A 22,339-nucleotide genomic window follows, 5' to 3' on the forward strand; every position below is an offset into this window, starting at 1 on the left:
GTTGATGCTCAGTAACAGTTAACCTACTGGATGCATGGCCAAGGGTTGTATATATACTGTCTTTCCCACATGCTCAAATCAACACTGCTGGCAATCAGGCACTCAGGATTGCCACCTGGGCCCTTCTGACCCTAAAGTCCTTGCTTTTAACCCTACCCTATATGGGCTCCCTGCATACTGGGCACACCCCTCAGTTTAACCGCCGTCACTCTGAATCGGGACTCACTGCTTATGGGGATCTCTGCCAGGCTCTGCACCTTCTGGGTTTGGGGAGCCTGATCTGCTCATCTCGGAGCTTCCAGGTTCAAGCTATGAGTGGTTCAAGCACAGCAAACCAAGCCCTGAGCCAAGGACATTTTCCCCAAGGGTTGGCCCTCTACTTGTTCCATGACATCCCCATCTTCTCTGTTGGCTCAATCTCACCTCCATTTGAAAGAAATTCCTTATTCATCATTGTTTATATGTTGAAACAGGTGTGGAGAGAGTTTAGGTGACCTGCCTAAGGACCCCCAGGAACTAAGGGGTAGACTGGACAATGAGATGGCGGTGACTGCATCTGAGGAGGACGACCCACTCTTGAGGAGCAGGAACCACAGAGAGAGCTCTGCCCTTCCTCCCCCAGGCTGTCACCTGCCTTTGGCACAACGGCTGATCTCAGGACACCTGTCTCATCTCACTGACACAGAGATGACCCTGAACTCTGCACCAGGCCCCATCTGCCAATCCTCAAAGCAACTTCAGGGCTGGGGAACTTGCTTCACAGAACAACACTCTGCCACTTCTGGAGTCTACTTTTCCTGCAGTTTTCCAAGGCCAGGTCCGCGTCCCTGTGTTCCTAAAATGATAAATCCTAGAACACTTTCCACCAAGTTCCACTACAACAACACGTACCATATTGTATTTCCACACATGCAGACTGGCCGCCTCCTCTGTGAGTGAGCTCCTTGAAGGAAAGGTCTGCTTCGAGGACCCTGAGGATCCCACAGTAGGATGTGCAGGGCAGAACCTGAGGCCTTCTCTAGCACACCAGGCGCTCAGCAAGTGCTCATGGTGCAAGGAGAACGAACAGCTCCACAGACACCCTGACCCAAGTGCCTCCTTCATCTTCAGAGCACAGTTCCTATCAAACAGCTCAGTCAAGGTTAAGGGCTTCTCAGCAGAGCACTGTGGGCCATGTGGCCCCAGGCTTGGGGGCTGCTGCTCACGAGCTGTCTGCACCCCTCAATTCCCCATTTTCTTGGGTTCTTCCATGTGCTCTGACATTAGCTCCCAGGCACAATTGCCCTCAACGCCCAAAGCCCACACTACTGCAAACCTTCCAAAAAGTGATTCACTTTTCTCCTCTCAGAATCCACCTCACATTCCCTGTGAGCCCCACTCACTCTTGGCACTGAGAAACCATCCAGGAAAAGGAAATTGGGACAATTCCCTTTCCAAAAATCTGTGTTACAAGATTCTGCCCCTAAATAGCTCATTGTACACATTTGCACCTTTAGTCCACACCCACATGAGATACTGTGAGATGATTTAGAGGCCCATGGTCAGCCATGCTGGGGCGTTCAAAGAGGTCAGCGAAGGAGCAATCGTACATGTGGTCACCCGCATTTGAACAAATAGCCACCAAGGAGGAGAGAGAGCATGGAACTCTTGCCACGTGGCTGGCCCTGTCATCTGGGAGTCACTACAACACATGTAGATGGCACCCGTTAGCACTCCTGCCTTAGAGATGAAGCTCATGTGACTCAGGACATAAGATGACTTGTCAAATAAGGCAGATAAAAGTGAGGCAGGTGAAGACTTCAGGCCCTCCTGGTGGGAGCCACAGTTGGCAGGTTTTCAGCCCCTGGACTCCACCCCGTGCCCCTCTGCCTCCTGGTGGTCCCTCCACATGGCTCCTCTAGCTCTTCTGTGTCTCTTAGGCCCAAACCTACACCCGCAGCCTGGAGGCAGCTTCTCTGCTTGGAACTGACCTCCCTGGGCAAGCTCCATGCCTCCAGCCACACCTGTGATGGGAGGTGACTCTCCATGACTCAGGGCCATCTCTAACTTCATACCTGATCAGGGGCTGCTGCAGAGCCACCAGGGCAGCGTGGATGGTCACGGAGATCACTGACAGGTGGAAGTAGTCGAACATGACAGGGACCTGGTGGTGCAGACCTCTCCGGGGGTGGAAGTGCAGGCCGAGTGTGCGGCTGCTGATCATTGGTGCCCCGGCCACATCCCTTAACCTGGAAAACATGCAAGTGGCTCAAATTAGTGATGTGGTTTTCCCTGCTGTCGTCCAATGGTTCACAGGCCAAACACAGGGCATGCTCATCTTAAAATCTGCACAACTCTGCCTGGTAGGAATCATTTTCCTCATGATCAGCAAGTGAAGGAACTAAGGCTACACAGCAGATCTGGGACCCATGCTCTGCTATCAGGGACACCACACCCACACCTCAGGTGACCAAGAGGCCCAGCTCCCTCGCTGCTCCTCTCAACGCCACAGCCTCCCGGCTCTCCTTCCCTTCCTCTCTCGATGCTCCACCAACTGCAGCACTGAGCTTACTGTGCCGATCCACTTCAGAACCTGCGCCTTCAGTCACATTTCTACTCCAAGGACAGGAGCTGCCACTACTCCGCCTCTCCAGCCCCAACACCCAAGTAGGCCTGGCAAGAGTAGAAGCTGCACAGTGTGCTTATTGAGGTGGATGACTGACTGACTGAGCAAAAGCAAGAATGGACCCGGAGCGCATGGCCAATTGGTCTGAGCGGTTTCATGAAGGCCCCCACCTTTGTTCTGACAGGTCATGACAGGTGTGCTCCGGATGCTCAGAGGTAACCAATTGGAAGGGAAGACCCAGCAGCACCTTTGCTTATAAAGGGAGCTTGAGTCTCCTCCAAAAATAACATCAGATACAGTGGACCTCAGGAGGACCAGCACTAACCTGCAGCTCTGAAAACCAATCCCTCAGGCTCACGAGCATGTGAGAAAACTGGAGGAGTGTCTTCTAGGACTGAGTCAAGAAAGAAGCTTTTCCTTCCTCCACAGATGAGGAGGTGAGGCAAGGCACTGGAGTAAAGGGAGCAGCCGCCCACAGCCCCCGACAGCTGTCCTTCATTGCAGTCCTTGATACTCCTGGGCCAATGGAGGCCTTGTGACAGAGCTAAAACCACAGGCCCCGCGCAACTCCATAAATAAGCTGCAAGTGACCAGGAAGAACTCACATGAGGATGGGATGAAGTCTCTACCCCAGGAGCTCAGAGAGTCATTAGCATTGCACTTGATTCAAAGCTGATAATTCATGAGGCCTGTCTAGGAATTGAACACACTGCTTTTCTCTTCCTCTCTATATACTCATAGGAGGTATTTACTAATGTTATTCCACTTACTGAAGAGGAAAAAAGGCCAAGTGAGTTAATTAACTTGCTCAAAGTCACAAGCAAAATGGAAAGGTCAGACCATGTCCTTCTGACTGCACAGTCTGTTCCAAGATACTTTAACACTGCCCTGAGTCTGTTCAGACCCAGGCTCCTGCAAGTCACAGACACATTCTTAGGGACTGACCAACAGGCAGTTGAAGAGGAGGTTTAACAGGTGGTTAAACAAGTCACAGGGTAGCACAGGTATAAAAACGTTAACACGAATTTAAGCCACTTTAATTAGAGTCACCAATGAAGAAAGTGGGAGTTGATTGTCCTTTGGTGCCCTGAGATGTGTAGAACCAATTCCTGGAGACCAAACTCAGATGCTGGGGGTATCTCAACTTAGAAAAGACAGAGATAAATTTAACAGCACCCAGGCAGGGGAGAATGCCTGGGTTCTTATAAATGACCCAAGGCCAATGAACAAAAAGCAAGTAAAGACAATAACAAACAAGCAGATCATCAGGGAGAGAGCCCTGGGTATAGCCTGGAGATGAAGAGGTGGCTTGGAGAGGTCTCTGAGCTGAACAGCCATGCACACTGAGAGTGTTCTTTATGTAAGAAGAATCAAATTGAGGGCACCCAAGGAAGGACATAAGGATGGACTGCCCCTTCAAGGAAAGAATCTCCAGGGCAGCAGAGCAGTTTGGGGACAGAAAGGGATATACTACAAGGCGTGTGTTCCCTGGCCTGAGGCCACAGGAGTGGAAGATCTCTGCAGGCAAGTATAGGGTGCAGTTAGGCCAGAGCAGGGCACCTCAGTCTCAGGGATGTTGATTCTGGGGCCTGAAGAGACTTTGCTGGGATCGGGGCTGTCCTGTCACTGTGAGTCTGCACAGCATCTCTGCCTATACCCACCAGATTCCAATATCCCTCTCACCCCTCTGTCTCTGGACAAGGACAAATGTCACCAGGGGCCAGCTTTACCCCACCTTTATTAGAGCCAGTGGATGAGATGGGCTTCAAGTGCCCTTCCAACCTGCTCCATTTGATTCCTATTTGCTTGTTTTCCACCTGGGGCCAAAGAAGCCAGCTGACCTGGTGATACTTCAAAGTCTAATGTCTTCCCCCAGGATGTGCTACAGATGCCTTATCATCCTTAAACCCAATTTAAGAAAATGAAAATCTATGGCATTTCCAATCTTCCCCAGCTGCTGGCTTCCTGTTCCTCTTAGCTAATCTTGTACTTCATGCAAGCCCCGTTCAGATTGTTATTAAGAGCTTCGTATTGCACAGAGGAAGCAACACATTGAAGCCTGACCTTGCTTTCATCTCTAAAGCCATAAAAGCAGTCACTTGTTCAGCAGGCCATGCACTGGGACTGCTACATGTATTGTCACTCTAAATCCTCATAACAGGCCCAATAATAATGCCTACTTTATAAACAGGGCTACTAAGATTTGGAAAAACACAGGGACTCTCCCAATATTTCAGAGTTAATGAGAACTGAACCACAATGGCTGCATCTTATACAAGGATTCACTCAGCCTCCTGTGCGTGGGCTCACCATCAGTGACTTCTTCAGGAAGGAAAATGTCATTTACTGTGTCCACTATGACTTACATTAGAGCTCCTTAAAGGGAATATCGGGAGTGATTTCCAGGCTGGGGCTGGAATCAATGGTAGGTTTCCATGGTTAACTGGGAATGCCTACCACAGAGCCATGGATGAAAACTGGAGGAAGTGGACACGGGACCTAGGGCATTGGTGGGCTATCAGAGGAGTGAATGATAGAGACCTCAGGTGGTGGAGGGGGGCATGTGAACAATGGGAGCAGGGAGTTTGATTCTGAGAATATACACAGGATTTCTTAAGCCTCCACTTTCCCACGAAGTGGGAAGCAGATGTAAGGAGAGAAGCAGATGTCTAGGGGGTCCTGATAAAGACAAGAAGGAGGAGTCCACAATGTTGAGCCCAGACATGGATCAGGACCCTGGACAGACACTGTGCGAGCCCAGAGACCAGGAAAGCCCAGCCACATCAACACAGGTCCATTCTCCAATGCCCAGACCCAATCAGGCCTCTCTTTGGTTCAGATCCCACCCCCAATCCCAACTCCACTGCCCATGTTAGGAAAACACCCACCACCACTAGGTAGATTTCAGGGACTGGATCCCTGAGAACTGAGAGAAAGTCCTAGAAGGGATGGAGGACCATCAAACACTGGCGAGTCAGCCTCCTAGTTCTCATTCGCCAAAGAAAAGGCAAGACCAGATGTGAGGACTGATATTAACTTCTGTAAAGTGGTCAGTGTATCTGAGGTTCTCCAGGGGACAGCGGTGAGAGGAAGTTTGCTCCTTATCACCGTCTGCCAGCAGAGGCAGGGTCCTCAAGTGAGCTGACAAGAGCAACCTGGAGGAGGAACAGTTTATTTTGCCTCAGAGTTTCAGCCCATGGACAGTCCATGGTTAACTACCACCATTGTCCTGGCCTGAGATAAGGCAGAGCATCATGGTGGAAGGGTGGGGCAGAGGGAAGTTACTACACTCTGGTCTGTATCCCCTAGAACTGTGCAAATAGGTCCTGGTGACTACCTCATTCTTCTAAGGCCCTCCGCTGAGCAGCTGGATGAAGCTGGACTAGCCCGAGGGAGAGAGAACAGACATGGGGTGGGGGTGATTCTCCATGAATGTGAGATGGGGGTTCAAGTGACTTTGTATATTTCCCAGGAACTAGATGTGGGATCCTTGGAGGAGTGTCTGCCTGTTGTGTTTGGATATGAGGTGTCCCCCCAAATTTCCAGTAACATGCCAGCAACATGGACTGTCTGCCAGGACACTACTGTCTGAGGACACAGCCAGGCTAGAAGAGGGGCCATGTGGGCTTCACCTGGCATGGTCACAGAGGCAGACCACCCAGCCCCGCAGAGACAACAACTTGCTACCATGTGCACCAGATGCTAGAGGCAGAGCCACGGGAAATGTTTGCTCAGCTGGGTTTCAGTCTTGCTTTGGCCCCATCCCTTCTTGCAATGTTCCTATCCTTCCTTTTTGGAATGGGAATGATTAGTCTCTGCCATTATGTATTGGATGTATGTAACTTTTTGCAAGGCTCACAGCCAAGAGTTTGCCTTAAGTATCAGAGGAGACTTGGATTTGAACTTTTGGGCAATGCTGGAACGGTTAAGACCATGGTGACTCTTCAAAGTGGGCTACATGTGTTTTTCCTTGTGAGATAGACATGAGCTCTTGGGAACAGGGACAGAATGTCATGGTTATGGTTATGAGATATCCCCTTAATGCAAGAACTTTCAGAGGTGAAATGATTGGACGACGAGGACTGTAACCTACTCAGCCATCCTAGTTTGAATGTCTAGGTGATGGCAGCTGTGGGCAGGTGGGGCACTGTTGGGGAAGACGTGTCACTAGGGGCGTGCCCAGGAAGGGCTCATCTTCTCTATGACACCTTCACTCCCCTCTCTCTCTTCTTCCTGGCTGTCATGAGTGTCGTAATTTCCTCTGCCCCACCCTTCCACCATGATGCTCTGCCTTACCTCAGGCCAGGGAAATGGTGGTAGCTAACCATGGGCTGAAACTCTGAGGCAAAATAAGCTTTTCCTCCTCCAGGTTGCTCTTGTCAGGCATTTTGTTCACAGTGATGGAGAGCTGACTGACACACTGCCTCCGAAAATGTGCTGCACGACACCGTCACCTGGCTGGAAAAGGCCCCACTGGATCAGAGGACCGCAGAGAGGGCTGGGGAGGTGGCTGGGGGTCTCATGAGTAGATCTCCAAGGAATTAACAAGAACGCTCCAGGCGGATGCAGCAACTGCCACAACACGGGCCCTGCCTTCCACCGACCCAATTTCGTTTCATGCCATTTTCTCCATCTTCTCCCTCCTCACGGCCTGGCCCCCAAACCGCAGTGGAGAAGAAAGCTGGGGAAGAAATCTAAAGCCCCACCCACGCCCTGCCTCTGCACTGGGTGTCCTCACCCTCGGGAACCGGGACCCAGGGTGGGATAAGAAGGCAGGTGGAAGTTACAGCCAGGACGAGAGTTTAGAGTCTTGACATTCCTGCTCGGAGCTTTCAATTCCAAGGCAAAGGATGATTTACTCATTACCTGGAAGACTCCACTGTTCTAAATGAGAGGACGGTTCACCTCAGGGCTGAAGGCAGAGGCCACAGAGAAGAATTAAAGGAAGCAGCCATGAGAAGGAAGAGAGTCACTTCCCAGTGATTTAATCAGCAGGTTATACATAAATGGATTTTCAATTTTCAGAGAGTTGAAACACAACAGAGGTATTCAGTACAAAGATGCAGAGTCACCTGGCAGGAGAGGTACCATGATCACCAAGGTGGTTTTCCCAGGGTGAGGCTTATCCATTGCACAAAGATGCAGAGCCCTGGCAAAATTTCCTCCGATTCAGAGGAGGCTTTGAATTTTACAGCCTCACAGGGTCGTTATTCTAAAGCCACCAATTACTACCGCAGGGAAAAGGTACTGAGGACAGAAGGCATCAGCCAGTGTGGCTGAGAAGTGGGGAGATTTCTGTGCACACAGAACCGGAGCCACCTGCCTCAAATGCACAGTTTGAAATGCCCACACAGACATTCTTGGCCCCTGTTCCTGGTCAGCTGTGACTAGTGGGACCTGGCAGCTTCCACGAACTGGGTTTTTGAAAGTTGTTGTGAGGACTGAGCCTTGGGGATGCCCCAGAGTGGGTATGGGATGGGGAAGCCGCATGGCCAGCACAACTCACTGCTCTTCACTATCCGTAAAGTGCAGGTCCACCTTGAGCTGAAACTCGACCCCGCTCAGCGCATCTTCCACCTGCAAAAGAAATAAAGTCCGAGGGATTTCAGAAACCGACTCTGGTCGACTTGAAATATTTAGCTGTTCTATTTCCTAAATTAGAGAAACAGTAGAGAATTCCAGCACAAAATGAAAATCACTGTTGCTTAAAACAGGTTCTCCCTGAAAGTTCTGTGGTATTCTGGATGAACAGAGTCCCTGGGTGAGTTCTGTGCAAAGTGGAAGGAGAGCATTTACGTAGCTGGCTTGCTAAAGCCTCTGTGCCAAAACAGCTAAACACGTTTCCTACGGGTAGGACCCCTGGAGGCCTCATTCCCTGTGGATTAGATCTGGAGTCCTTTCAGGCAGGATGAGATGTTCAGTAGCACCTCCTTTGAGAAGGATGGAAGAGTGAACTTACAGTGAAACCTAACTTGGCTAGTTCCCTTGCATGGCAGGGATGTGTCCACATGTGCAGAGGAGGAAGTCCACACTCAGGAATGCGAAGTCATTTCCCCAGGAGGCTCAAGTCCACAAGAAAGAAGCTCTTCATTGTCATCTTGAGGATCCTTACATGTAGCCATTTCAATTTCAAGACCCTTCTTTTTAGCATTTTGTGTCCTTTCATTGTTAGCAAGTCTGTGCTTCCCACATACACCGGTATCCCAATTTTTCTTTTCTCATGCTCAAAATCATCACCCCTGGTCGAAAGGGAGTCTCACACTAACTTCCAGATGTCCCAGTCCCTCTACTCAGCTGGCCTTCCCAGCATCAGCATTGCACACAGGTGACAGGACTCAGCCCCATCCCTGGGCCGGCTGTGTCCTCCTTTGTACCCCACAGAACCCTGCTTCTTTTCTCTTAGCATTTAGTACTTCATATTAGAATTGTTTGTTTCAGGTTTATAGCTGGAAGCTCAGGAACCAAATGTTATCTGTGAACGTGTTTTGTTTAATCCCAATGGTATTTTTAAAAATGTTTTGAACAAGTTGCAAACATTTAAAATTCAGGAAATTTCACATTCGAATTGCAGGTTTCTAGGTTCTGGAAAAATAAAATCCCTGGATCTGGCAGAGCTGGTGTTGGTTTGGATCAAGCAATTCTTCTTGCACCTACCACTGCTTCACCATTCACTGCTGATGCCTGTCTGGCCTGTGGCTAAGCCCCCGCCTACTTTCTTGCTGGATGTTCCTTCTAATCTTATCATTAAAGGGACACTGCTCTTCATACTTCTGGACCTCAAGCTCAAGGAATAGGGCCTGCTACAAAGAAAGTGTCTTTGCATCTTCAAGGAATAAAGCCCTTCTCATCCCACCTTTTTTTGTGGGGATTGTTTCTTTGCAAGAATGTGCTCATCCTTCAGGGACAGAAATCTCCTATCCAAAGGCCTCTTTGGAAATGTCTTCCTGGTTAAGCATAATTCAGGCAGAGACATATGGATGGAATTTATCTTTAGGTCCTTAGGGTTTTAAAAATTGTTGTTTTTAAAAAAAAGCATTTAAAAGCTAACATTTTGCTGAATCCAAATGCTATAAATAACTTCTCCTAGATTTGTTTTGCATAATCACGAGCCTCACTTCACACACACAATGAAAGCAACACAGCCTCTTGCCACCAGTTCCTTGGAAGTAAGACTGGCAAAGCAAGGCCCCAGCCACCTTCCAAGCTGCATTTGCCTTGGTAATGAAAACTCCCTGTGAGCTCCAGCTTTAAACTCACTGCAGTTCCCTAGGAGCTGTGGCTGGATTGAGCCTGGCTGTGACTTCACTGACACCTCAATAAATCTTACTTGCAATATATATTCCAAATGAAGTCATTACCTTCTGTAACCATTCATTTCATGAAGGGCTGTTATCCGCCCCTCCAAACACATATGCATGCACACAAACACACTACACAGCATACACGTCTTTCCCTAACACTGTCTTTTCTCAGTTAAAGACATCTCCTTTCAAGGGTTAAGTTCACAAGACCTGAGGTATTTTTGCATGATAATGGAAATAATAAAAGAAGTTAATATTTATGAAAGAGTCGCTATGTGGCAGACCTTACCTGATGTAGATAAAACTATGAATGAAGAAATATTGTCCCCCATTTACAAGTGAGAAAACTGAGGCTCAGTATGGTCAAGCTTGGCCCTTGAGCGAGTCTTATGTGCCTGGTTCTGCCCTGGGCTCTAATCCTCATGGTCAAACCTGAGTTCTAGGCTATACCTCCTCTCCCTGTTGGCTTCAAATCTACTCATGACAATGACTCATCATCACTTCTCCTCTTCCCCTGTCCCCCAATCCTCACTTGGACTGGTGGCTAAGGAGGAGCTTTTGAAGGCAGGCTACATAGGTGCCAATTCTGATGCTATCACTGAGTCCACCTCTCAGTTGATTTCCATCTGTAAAATGGAAGTAAATCATGCTTACTCCATAGGGTTTTGTTGTGTGAACTAAATATGATAATGTACACAAGGGGTTGACAGTTCTCAAAAAATATTAGTTATTATTATTCCAATTATTTCCTCTTTAGTTCTGGGCCACCAACCCCACAGTGGTCCTACCCACAGGGATTAGACTACCTGGGCTGGAAGCCTCTTTCTACCCCTTTCCTTCCTGGTGGGTGACTTTAGGACAATAACTTAACATCTCTTAATCTCAGGATCTTCATCCATAAAACAGGAGTAATAAAACACAATGTTGTTTCAGTGAATCAAAGAGAATACTCTGCACAATGCCTGCCACACAGCACCCCCTAATAAATGTAAGATAACATTACTGTTAAAGTCATCATGATGGTTATTCCCACACAACCTGGATGCCTGTCACCTTTCAGTAGAATCTTTGCCTCTCCCAACTACCCTGGACAGCAACTTCATGCCACAGAGTACGGTCACATCACTGGCTGTCTTCTCTGTGTGAAGTCCTTCATCTCTGGACTTAGCCTGACCTGCTTCCATGGGCTGTTCTGGGCCATCCTGCAGCACGGTTCCCGTCCATCTTATTGCTGGTCACCTGTCCAACCTCTACCTTGACACTTGCAACTCTTATGTGGGCAGCAGCAGTGACAGCTTCTACACCCTTAGTCTCCTGAGCCCCATTTCCCATATTTGTGCAGGAATGACCTGTGCGAACCCTCCTCCCACTGAGTCTGGAAATCCTCCTGCCTTTGGACCAAGGTGAACAGGTGGGCTTCAGTGGGGTCCCTGTGACCCCCTTGCTCTTCTTAACCTTCCTTTCCAGATCCATGTCTGTGGTGCTTTCTGTGCCACAAGCATGACGCTCTCTTCCTCAAATCTGCCCTGTTTTACTCCTCACTGTCCTGCTGTTCTGTGTCTCAGAAGTGCTTAACTGGTTGGTAGGGAAATCTCACCTCTGCCTCCATTCCCCAACTCTGAATCAACCCAGTAACCCACCCTGCAAATCCTAATGCTCTGCTAAATCACCAGTCTGGGGTGGCCTCTAGGATCTGCATTTTGTGCAAGTTCTACCAAAGAACTATGATGTGGGTACTCCCTGGAATCCCACTTTGGGAAATGCTTTTCTTTTTAAACCCATATAATGCAATATTGTTCACACACACACACACACACACACACACATACACACACACGCACATACATTGATGCAATCTGTTCTTCTTCCTCCTCAGAGCATCAGGCATCTTGTCATTGTAATTGTGTCTTCTCCATTTTGCCAGCTAGGGGTCTGTGCTCCATGTGTGGGCTGCCATTAGCCAAGGTCCAGAGGATATATGTGCATTTTGTTCTGCTGTATTTACCCCAGGCCTTCTCTCCCTTTCTGTGTTTGTCCTCTACTCTGGCTCATTCCATTGCTTTTATTTTTTTTGTCCCCTTTTACCAATCCATGTATGTTGTAAGCCTTCCTCAATCTTCTGTGGGTTTCCACAGCATTTATATACAACACACACACACACACACACACACACACACACACACACTACCTCCACACTCGCTCTTTGCAAGTTCTGTTGAAACATCTCATCATATTTCTTAATTGTGATGGACTAGTTCTCTCCCTGGCCATCCCTTGCACTCCCTGCAGCCTCACTGTGTGCACTGAATCCTCTCCATGTGGGAATTCCCCATGGCTCCTGGCAAGGTGTGCCTGACGGACAAGCATCCACTGTGCCGATATCTGTTGTTCATAGAGACGGATGCATTCATTCCTGGACATATCCTCTGTCTTACCCAGCCACAGGCTGTAAGCAGTATTTTGGCTGTCACAAGCAGATAGATATGCACTGAAAAAGAATCCATGCATGCATTCCGAATACACAGGTTTTCAGACATATCCAATTAACTTTAATTATCACTGATTTGGATGTAATGATTAGTTGCAACATTGTTTGCTGCCATATGGATTATGGCTGACAATAATGAATTGTTATTTTCTATAGGTAAATAATTTGACTTGGAGAAAAAAAAAATACATCCTATGAAACAGGCTCCCATTTAACCTTGGGAATGTTTTAGGATCTCATGAGGTTCAACCCAAAAGGCTTTAAATTTTTAAGGGCCGTATCAAGAAACAGGGAATTAAAATGAAATAATGCCAAGAGGTAACATTGAAATAGAAGCCCCAAACACCAGGTGTTCTCTTTCCCTATTTATCTCCAGTATGGGACATACTTAGTGAGGGTCAGAGAATCTTGGAGAAGTAGGGAGATGGGTGGATAAATGGGAAACAAGTGTCAGCACTTACTTTTAGCCACACAGGAAATCCTGGTCACTACCTAGAGCACAAAAGTTGGACCAAAAGCTGAGGGACAGAAGAGGAGAAACACGTGGCCAGGAGAAGCTGCTATGCACACCACATGGGAATGAAGCAGGAGGACTCTAATTAAGTTTTCCTAAAATAGGAGCACTTTTCCACATCCTGAAAGGGATTCTATCAAGAAATAATCAACAGGAATGTGGCACCAGGGATTTGAGGGGGGCTAGGGAGTGAGAGCAATGGCTTGGACTCCATATCCTCCTTTGAAATGTGTTAATTTGATGCGTGAGGAATTTTCAATGGCGAGCCAAGGTCTCTCCGCTGTCATTCCTGCCATTCCCTTTTCTGGGATGTTCTTTCTCTGTCTCTGTCTGATAGACTCTTAGCAGGTAGGTCTGAAAGCCAGCTCCTTTGTGAAGGGGTTGCTGAGCAGCAGCTTTGTGGTCCCAGAGCTCAGTTCTCCACCCTTGGCTTCCCTTTATTCTTCCCTACGTAGCTAGCATAGTGCACCAAGATGCTTGTTTAAACATCCTTGTCCCTACTGAAGAATTTACCCCAGAAAGGCTGAGGTCCTGCTGCCTTCTTCACCTCTGTCTCTCATCCAAGAGCCCAACCCAGGCTTTGCAAGAAGAAGCTACTCAAAAGCCTATGCTGACTGATTCATGACAGAGTGCCTGAATGGATGCACAGACAGACAAGTGAGGAATGGAAGAGAGACGCTGAGTTGGTCAATGGAGATGCTTGCCCCTGAGACCTCATGAGATGAGCAAGCCCTTGAATGAAAGGATGAGTAAAGTATGCATCTGTAAGCAAGTGCATGAATGCCCTAACACCATGAATTCCTATTTGTCAGATTTCAGACTTGGTCTCTGGCTTCACCTTCACTTACCATTTACCTATCAATGAGAGGAATTGGTCAAGAGGGAGAATAGCGTCTTGGGCTGGTGGTTGATTCACGACTTACCCTTTCACCATCAAGGAGCAAATGAGCTCGAAAGATCATGGCATCATTTATGGGCACCTCTTCATTCCTGTATAAGATCTGGAAGACCCGGCTGTGCACAGTGCTCTCATGGACACAGGCGGAATGCAGAGTGCTGCTCTCTGCAAAACAAGAATCAGAAGGTGCTCATGAACTCCAACGCCATCCTGTGCCTTCAGCCCCATCAGATGTCACTTTAGGAAAGTAACAATCCCAAACCCCAAACTGCATTGCCATTTCCAAAGCTTAAAACCATGCATGAATGACACCCCACACATGTGGTTATCCAGTGGGGCTGATATCTCAGGGAAGCCAAGTCCTTGTCCTGGAGCTATGGAGTGGAAACCCGGGAGGGCTACAGCATAGGTGGCATGGGCCTGATGTGCAGCAAGCGAGGGCCGTGGCAAGCCAGGGCATGCCAACCTGTTACCTTGTGGTAACCTGGCCCAGGCCTGGTGTGGATACCCACTACACCCATTTCTCTGAAGCTCTGAACCCCCATCAACCACTGTCCAATGACCTCAACCTCCTACTTCCTACAGTAAGAAAATATAAGTGGGGCAGACCTGAATGGAAGTTCAGACTTAAGGGTCAGCTAATAACATCGGTACTTTTCCAAACCCTGATTAGCCTAACTTGGCACCTACCAGCATTGACCAAGTGCAATATGAACCCCTAGACTAGTACGCTCAGGTGGCAGGCCCTATTGGGGTTCCCTCTTGCCCTTCTCAGAGTTCTATTTCTATTAACCTTGGGATAAATCTTACTCCTCTACTCTTGCCTTCCATTGTCTGGGAGTTTCATTCTTTAGATTTAGGAAATAAGAACCAGGAAAGAAGTTGGTGGTGAGCTGCTGGGGTCTGTTGCAACACTGGAGGGCATAGTGCACCATTTAGAGTTGTAACACCAAGAGCTTCAATATGCCACTCCACAGCCCTGGAGAAGAATTGAGCTTTGCTAGCTGTGACCCTCAAAGCTGATGCCAGTAGGCATTCCTGCTGTGATTAGCTGCTAACACTAAAATGGGGCTTTCTCAGCTACAGAGGCCAGCAGTTTACACAGTACCCCACACCAGGAGAAATGGAGAATTGAACTTCATCTCAAACTCTGGTTTCATTGGGAGAAATTCAATGTCTTAGAAGCCATCTGACCTCAACAGGCCACTTATGCTCTGGGCAGTGTTCCTGGCTGGGATTTAGTACCTGGCCTGCTAAATTCCTCACTCGGTCACTTGTCCCCTCCTCTGTGAGTCTTCCCATACTTCCCCCATCCTGGAATCAAGAAAGATAGGGAATGAGACCCATCTCTCCTGAAAGATGTTTGCATATCACATATGACGTGAAGAACTCATCTGGGCGTGTTTGCTCCAATATGTTTTTATATGCCACGATCCCTGAATACTATTTTCAATGTTAAGCTGAATTTCAGAAAGATAATGAGGTTAAGAGACCTTACTGCATCCCCTGGCCAGGGTTACAATGGGATACACAGGTGAGTTCCTCCATAAACTTCATACGTACAATATGCTGTCCGAAAAAATATGTAAGTATTCTAAAATAACATTAAATTTGCATAAAGGAATAATTACTTACTCAAAACAATGACCTACTGGGTGGCATTTAGAGCTTCCAAAAGTGCTTTATAAGTGTTACTCACTTTAACCCTCATAGTAAATTCCTAGGGTAAGCTTCACTCCAGATGAAAAAACTGAGGCTCAAAAACCAAGATGCAGATGTCTTAACACTTCCTTGTAAGGAACTGAGTGCTGTGTTTCCCTGGAGGTCTTATGTTAGAATCTAATTTCCAGTGGGACAGTGTTTGGAGGGAGGGCCTTTGGGAGGGATGAGGTCCCAGGGTGATGTCCTTATGAATGGGATTAGTACCCTTTTGATAAGAGATCAGAGAATTAACCCTTCATTCCGTCATGAGAGCAAGCAGGGAGAAGTCATCCATCCACAAGTCCAGAAGAAGGTCCTCAGGAACGCCACGGTGCTGGCACCCTGACCTCAGGCCTCCACTCTCCAAAACTACGAGAAGTGAATTTCTGTTACTTACATGCCACCCAACTTATGGCGCCTGTCACAGTAACCTGAGCTAAGACATTATTCCCTAATGAGGCACTGTGTGGACTCATCCTGTATCTACCTATTTAAGAAATGAGTCAATAAACTCTCAGGTGAATGAGGACATGTATCTAATGTTCTAGCAAAAGGTAGGCACTTGATAAAACACAGCAGAAAGAAAGAAATAGCATGGTAGGAAAAGGTGTCAAAAAATACAAGAAAATCAGTCCAACCAAAAAAGAAAACCTGCCCTATGATCTCCTGCAGCATACCCCATGGCTTAAAGCATGCCTAGGAAGCAGGTCTCTGTCACCTCCCAACATACAGTGACATCTAAGTGGCACCTGTTCAGCTACACGCAGCATCCAAGGATGATCTCAAGGATGCCAAAGGTTCCTGCTGTGGTCCACCCTGCACGGTGGAGCCCTGTTGAGTCCTGCTGGACTCAGATGCAGGTGGCTTTTAAATAGAAAGAACTCTGCACAGAAACCCATTTTTGTTTGCTGTCCCAGCCCTTTCTCTGTCACCATCAGGGCCTAGTTGATCTATAAGCCAGCCTGACAACATGGCAGAGGATGGATGAGGTAAAGACTCTGAAGGTCAGAGAGGCACGGGCCATCTGCTGCCCAAAGGGACAGCCAGGAAAACAGTTCAATCACCTGCCTTTTTGGGCAAGTGACATCACCCCTTATAACAGAAGCTTTCCATGTGAAAAATGGGCATGTCCACACTGACCTCCTGGGATTGCTGTGGACAGAAATGGGAGAAGCGGATCGAGATCCTCTGACCTGGCACACAGACCTGCCGTACCCAAGGCTACCGCTTTTTAGCTGTGCTTTCAAGAACATTCTGAGAACTTGCTGGTGAATGTATTTCCATCAGCCACATTTTTTTAGGGAAGGGAAACATCTCTGGTTTTGAGCAGATTGGCCAAGGGGACCCCAGGGCTCAAGCCATAGTGACTGAAAATTGCTAAATGTCAAGGCTAAATGTGAAGCCCAGGATGAGGCACTATTCATGCCCTGGGGGATTTTCTATGTCATTTCCCCATCCTATTAAATAGAACCTAAAGCAGGAGTCTCTTTACTAGGGAAGGCTCACCCATGGGACACCCATCAGACCGCAGAGCTCGCTGAAGCCGCGGTCACCTGTGGGATCTCTGCTCTCCAGCAATGACAGTCCACATTCGGACACCCGCCCCGTCCTTGCTCCTTCTTTCTGACATTCTGTGGGAATCACTGCTGTCCTCTACTCAGCAAGCCACACCCAGGGGGCACTGTACAGGCTCCCTGCTCCTTTGTCACAGCCTTCCCTGTCGACGGAAGGGACCCATCTGCATTGTCTGCACTTCCCCTTCTTCTCCGGAAACAAGGCACCATGCACCCAGAGAGAAGTGTCGTTTCCTACCCTTCAAGACCTAATGCACACTTGCAGTGCTGTCCTCCCCTGTCTGAGGGTGAAGGACCACATTTCTCTCCAGGGTATTTTTACTTTTTATCTGACAAGCAGATCCGTTCCAGTGTGTCCCATAAGGTGTAGAGGCAAGTCTTCCCAAATGTCTGTCTTCTCCCTGTCCTGTCTGTGTTGGGCCCCCACGTAAGGAGAGTTGGAGCTTTAGGAGAATAAAGTGAAAGATGGAAAGAAGGTTTGGCAGAGGGAGAAGAGGATGGGGAAAAAGAGGAGGGGAGTAGAGGACAGAGAATGGGGTGGAGGAGGGAAGAAGAGCTCTTCAGCAGTCTCCATTGAACCAGGAGTGTGTTTTAAACAACATAATCTGGAATTTCAGGCCAGAGGACAAGAGTGAAAATAGTTTTAGGTCTTGATATTTCCTCCTTCCTCCCCCCAAAATGAGTGACGTGAGTATTTAGCATGTTCAGGAATCTCTGAATGTTTGAACTTGCAATGATGAGCCCCCTGTCCCCTGAGTCCCCTGAGGCACCAATGTGGGTTGCAAGGGCAGGAGCTTCTCACCTGACATGGGCCCTGCACCTCAGGGCCTGAGCCAACACACTCACCAGCACTGAGCTGACGACTGAACCCCAATCTCAATTCCAAGAAGTGCTTATGGCTCTGCCTGCACATAGGAGCCACCCCCTGCCCAAATCAGTTCTGTGCTCAACAACCAAACCTGAAAGCTATCCCCTCAGCTCCCCAGGAAAGGGCCAGCCAAGTGAGGGCTGGAATGTAAAATGTAAATGAAACACCCAGAAGACACCAATGAATCTCTTCAAACCGAGGCCACACCAAACCATATAACATATACCAAACCAAAGAGCCCAGTTAAAAGCACCATGAAAGACTCCTCGTAGAGGTCAGTGCAGTCTACAGTGGGAATAGGTCAGGATCTTGGACTGCATATAAAATGTTGCTTAGAATCCAATCTCCTTTAGAGAGCTCTGGACTGGCCCCCTGTACTTTCCAACTGTGTGTCCTTGGATTGACCAGTAAATCTGAGCTCAAATGAAACAAGAATCAAGACCTGTTTAATTTTCATAATAAAAATAAGGATTGGATGAACAAAGACGTATGTTTTTAACTGTAAAACTCTCAAAACCCAAATCAGCTTCCTGGTAAGATAAAGGTGCAAATAATGATGGCTCTTTACACAGGTAATTTCCTGGCTGTTTCCAGGAACGGGAAGGACAGAAAGTCACCTTGAAGCCAAGCTTCATTATTTCTTCTCACCAGTTCCAGGAAGAGGTGGAAGAGAAAGCCACTTTGAAACAGATGTTCACTGTGTTTCCAGAGAAGGACAGAGTGACTTCCTGTGGCCAGGTGAGCCTGCCAGCTGGCGGGGCAGGAGCACTGCTGCCAGGGTGTAGATGGCTGCCCCCTGTGCCTCCAGGCTGGAGACGCTGTTGCTGGAACAACCTGAGTAGGAAGCCAGGAGCTCCTGGGAAAGAAGGACCCATGAAGGAAGGAATCATGGTCTTGAGGCTTGAGGCTCCTCCTGCTCCTTGTCCTCCTGCTTCTTCTTTCTGAGTTTGAAATTTAGGGAGCTTTTAGATGGGGTCTGAACTTTCCTTGCCATGGAGATATTAGCATACCGTGTGGAACAGGCACGGACAACTCATTCCAGGGAATAAATGTGGAGCCCAGGATGAGGACTCCGACATCTCACAGAGCCAACCCTTTACGGGTAGATGAGTCGTTGGTTTCATTGTGAGCAGGCAAGTCCTGTGGGCCCACTAGCCCAACATAAAGGCTGTGCTTTGAAGATCAATGACCTTCTGAATGCTGTCACACACCACCACAGACTGGGTATACAACGAACAAAGGTTTGCAGCTCCATTCTGGAGGCTGGGAAGCCCTACATCAAGGTGTCTGCAACTGTGAGGGCCCTTTTGCTGCTCACTGCATTGCAGAAGAACCAAGAGACTAAAGGAGCTGAATGTGCCTTTTGTAGAGATAGTCATCACACCCAGAAGTCCCCACAGCCCTACCATCTCTTAAAGGTCCCACCTCCTGATATTGTTACCTTGGCAATTAAATGCCAGTGTGGGTTTTGGAAGGGACACATGTTGGAGTCACAGGAGTTGACTAATGAGTTATGAACCATGAGCACACAGTGGGGGCCTGTGACCTGTGCAGACACCTGGACCAGCATGCAGTTCACCATTAAAGTTGTAGAGTCTTCACAGATCACACTTCAACAGAGATCCTGTGTGCCACGGGTGGGCCCCAGCAGCCAAGGACTGAGGTGATTCTCTTCTCTCCTAGTGTGGCTTTCAGAACAGGACCCCATTTCATTCATTACGTAAGCCCAGGGATTCTTGAGCAATGTGTGATTAGGAAGAGGTTGTCCTTTCTGCCAAGAAGATATTGAGACACACAGGCACTTATCTGGAAATTAAAGCAGTGTAAATCTACTTGTCCCTTCATTTTTTGAAGCACATCACATTGGTGACACATCAATAAAGTGCAGTCATTTTAATGCCATTTCAGTGAATGTTTTTCCTTTCTACTTAGACTACCCTACTGTATATGGAATAGTGAATATTTGCTTTAAAGTACATGCTGTAAGTCTGTCTTACCCATAATTCCAGATTAATATATTTATATGATTTTTGCTACAAAATGGATTCATCCATTTATTAATTAAATATTTATTAATCACCTGCTGTATGCCAGGTTCTGAGCAGAGCGCTGGTGTTCACCATTGGCAATCAGGCTTCCCCATGGGGTGTGTCTGTGTCACACTGGCGTCCATGGAACAAGGAATGACTAGTCCCACAGACATCTCCTTGTACAGATGGTCATCCCATCTCTTCTATGTTGCAGTTATTTGAAACATCTCACACAGGCTAATTTGAAGCTTTTAATTGAGGTGGTAAATTATGTATGACAAACTGAGTTGGATATTTATGAACTATATGATTTGGAAAAAAAATACTTTTCCGTAATGTAAGTACAAAATGACTTTATTAATTGCAAAATTATATGCAAGAGTCAACCTTGGAATGGCTGACCTGAGTTTCAAATATTTTATATTCCTTATGCCACTGGGTATGACCATGATATGTAAGTTTTCATTTGAATCATGAGGAAACTCAATGACCTTCTGAATGCTGTCACACACCACCACAGACTGGGTATACAATGAACAAATGTTCGCAGCTCCATTCTGGAGGCTGGGAAGCCCAACATCAAGGTATCTGTGATCCTAAATGACAACTGTTATAGTAGAATATGGTGACTCCAAAACTTATTTTTATAAATTCTTCCATTCCTTAATTTGTGTATCTAATCGTCCACTATTTAATTGACCACACGGGTGATGTGTTAGGCAGAATACAGCCACTGGTGAGAATCTGACAAGAAATATTCTTCAACATTTATTACATCATTTTCAAAGATTTTTATCTCCTCATTCTCTATTCAATTCACTTGCATGACTTCATCAGTTTAGGAAAATAATGCAAGTTCTAGCAGATTCTGCAGAAACCACAGTTACTCAACAATGAATACAGTGAAGCTGTCAACCAGTCAGTTCATCATTAATGAACACAGGGTGCAGGGAGATGGCTTGCTGAAGCCATATGGCAGTGGTAGGTAGTTGATGGTCCCAGGACTCAGGATTGCTGAGTCCTAATCTACTCTGCAGCAACACTCAAATTAAAAACAGCTACCATAGCCTGGCAGATATCCGCATTACATAATTACATATGATATGATATGATATGAAATTCATATACCAAATCAAAGAGCCCAGTTAAAAGCACCATTTCTCTACTGACAATGAGCCAAGGCTAATGCTACAATTCAGCAGTAAGCATTCTCCTAACACTGAGTGGGCCTAATTACTTAATTATAAACCATTGTGACCTCCCTATTAGATTGAGCCTGGTAAATTCAGCACTTGATAACACTTTATTAGCTAATAATGTGCATTGCTCTATAAACGCAAAGCAAAAGGCTAGCGTGTGTCCTGGTCGCCCAGTGCTTCCTCAATCAGGTTTCCTGCAGATTGATCCCAAGGGCTGAGCCATCCCAGGTACTGCAATTTGAATTCCAATGAGTCCAGTGCAGGGTCTTGCCTCATGATTTTGTGAGGGCAGCAAATGGATCTGAATTAACAGATGTGAGCTTGCTCTTGGCTCCGACATTCACCCTCTGTGTACCTGGGAACATGCACTCAGGGGTCTATGTCTTGGTTTCCCCAACTATGAACTGGGGATGGGAAAGTGATACCCAGTCCAGAGTTGGAAAGAACGACTGAGATGACCTAGGACAGTACTGGAGGCTGGAAGTAACTCACAATGGGTGGTCAGGGAGATGGCAGTGCATAGATAATACTGCTAGGTACACAGGAGTGTAGATAACGTGACCACTCACAATTATCTACCATAGACTTTTACAAGCTACTAGTAGAAGTCGTAGTGTGACTACTGTGTTGGTGTGTGAGATCTTTAACGTCTGTCTTTTGACACTGTGAAGAGGGCAGGCTTGGTCCAGGGCAGTGGGCACTGCCTGGATGGAACGTAGGGAATCTCCCTATGGAGACGGGGCATTTCCACTTTAGGTGTAACTTTAGTTTCTTCCAGCCTCACTTCTTTCAAATGAGACAATGGCATAACATCATGACTGCTGGTAGCAGGAAAGCCCTTCACACTCTGCCTGGCACTCATGGACAGCGCTACGTACAGGGCTTCTTTCTCACCACACTGCTGTCCCTTCTCCCTCCCACCTGCACCCAGGTCACTATCACAATTGCCTTCTCCTTCATAAGCTGGGATCCCTCCTAGGGAAGCTGAGCCGTCTCCAAGGCTAGCTATCTGTTCCCTTTAAAACAGAGAGTTCCGGTGCCTTTTCTCCCAGCTGGTCATAATCCGTTACCCCTGACATCATTCCTTTGTTGTCAAAGATAGAACATAAACCTAATATGTCCAAGATACAACCTTATGCTTCCAAATAATCTCACCATCTT

The 22,339-nt window shown here is 47.4% G+C and overlaps 1 protein-coding gene across 1 annotated transcript in view; it reads right to left on the bottom strand.

Moving 5' to 3' along the window:
- The window catches only part of FAM135B (family with sequence similarity 135 member B), a gene marked incomplete at both ends in the record, with an annotated part of 190,200 nt that overhangs the window by 87,099 nt on the left and 80,762 nt on the right, over positions 1-22,339 (bottom strand). The window contains 3 exons of the mRNA XM_081266432.1: positions 2,055-2,228; positions 8,112-8,182; positions 13,832-13,971. Coding sequence (XP_081122558.1) covers positions 2,055-2,228; positions 8,112-8,182; positions 13,832-13,971 — 385 coding nt within the window. The remainder of the gene's footprint in view (positions 1-2,054; positions 2,229-8,111; positions 8,183-13,831; positions 13,972-22,339) is intronic.

This window comes from Spermophilus citellus (genome assembly GCF_964194105.1).
Source record: "Spermophilus citellus genome assembly, chromosome: 14".
In the NCBI taxonomy this organism is placed as follows: Eukaryota; Metazoa; Chordata; class Mammalia; order Rodentia; family Sciuridae; genus Spermophilus; species Spermophilus citellus.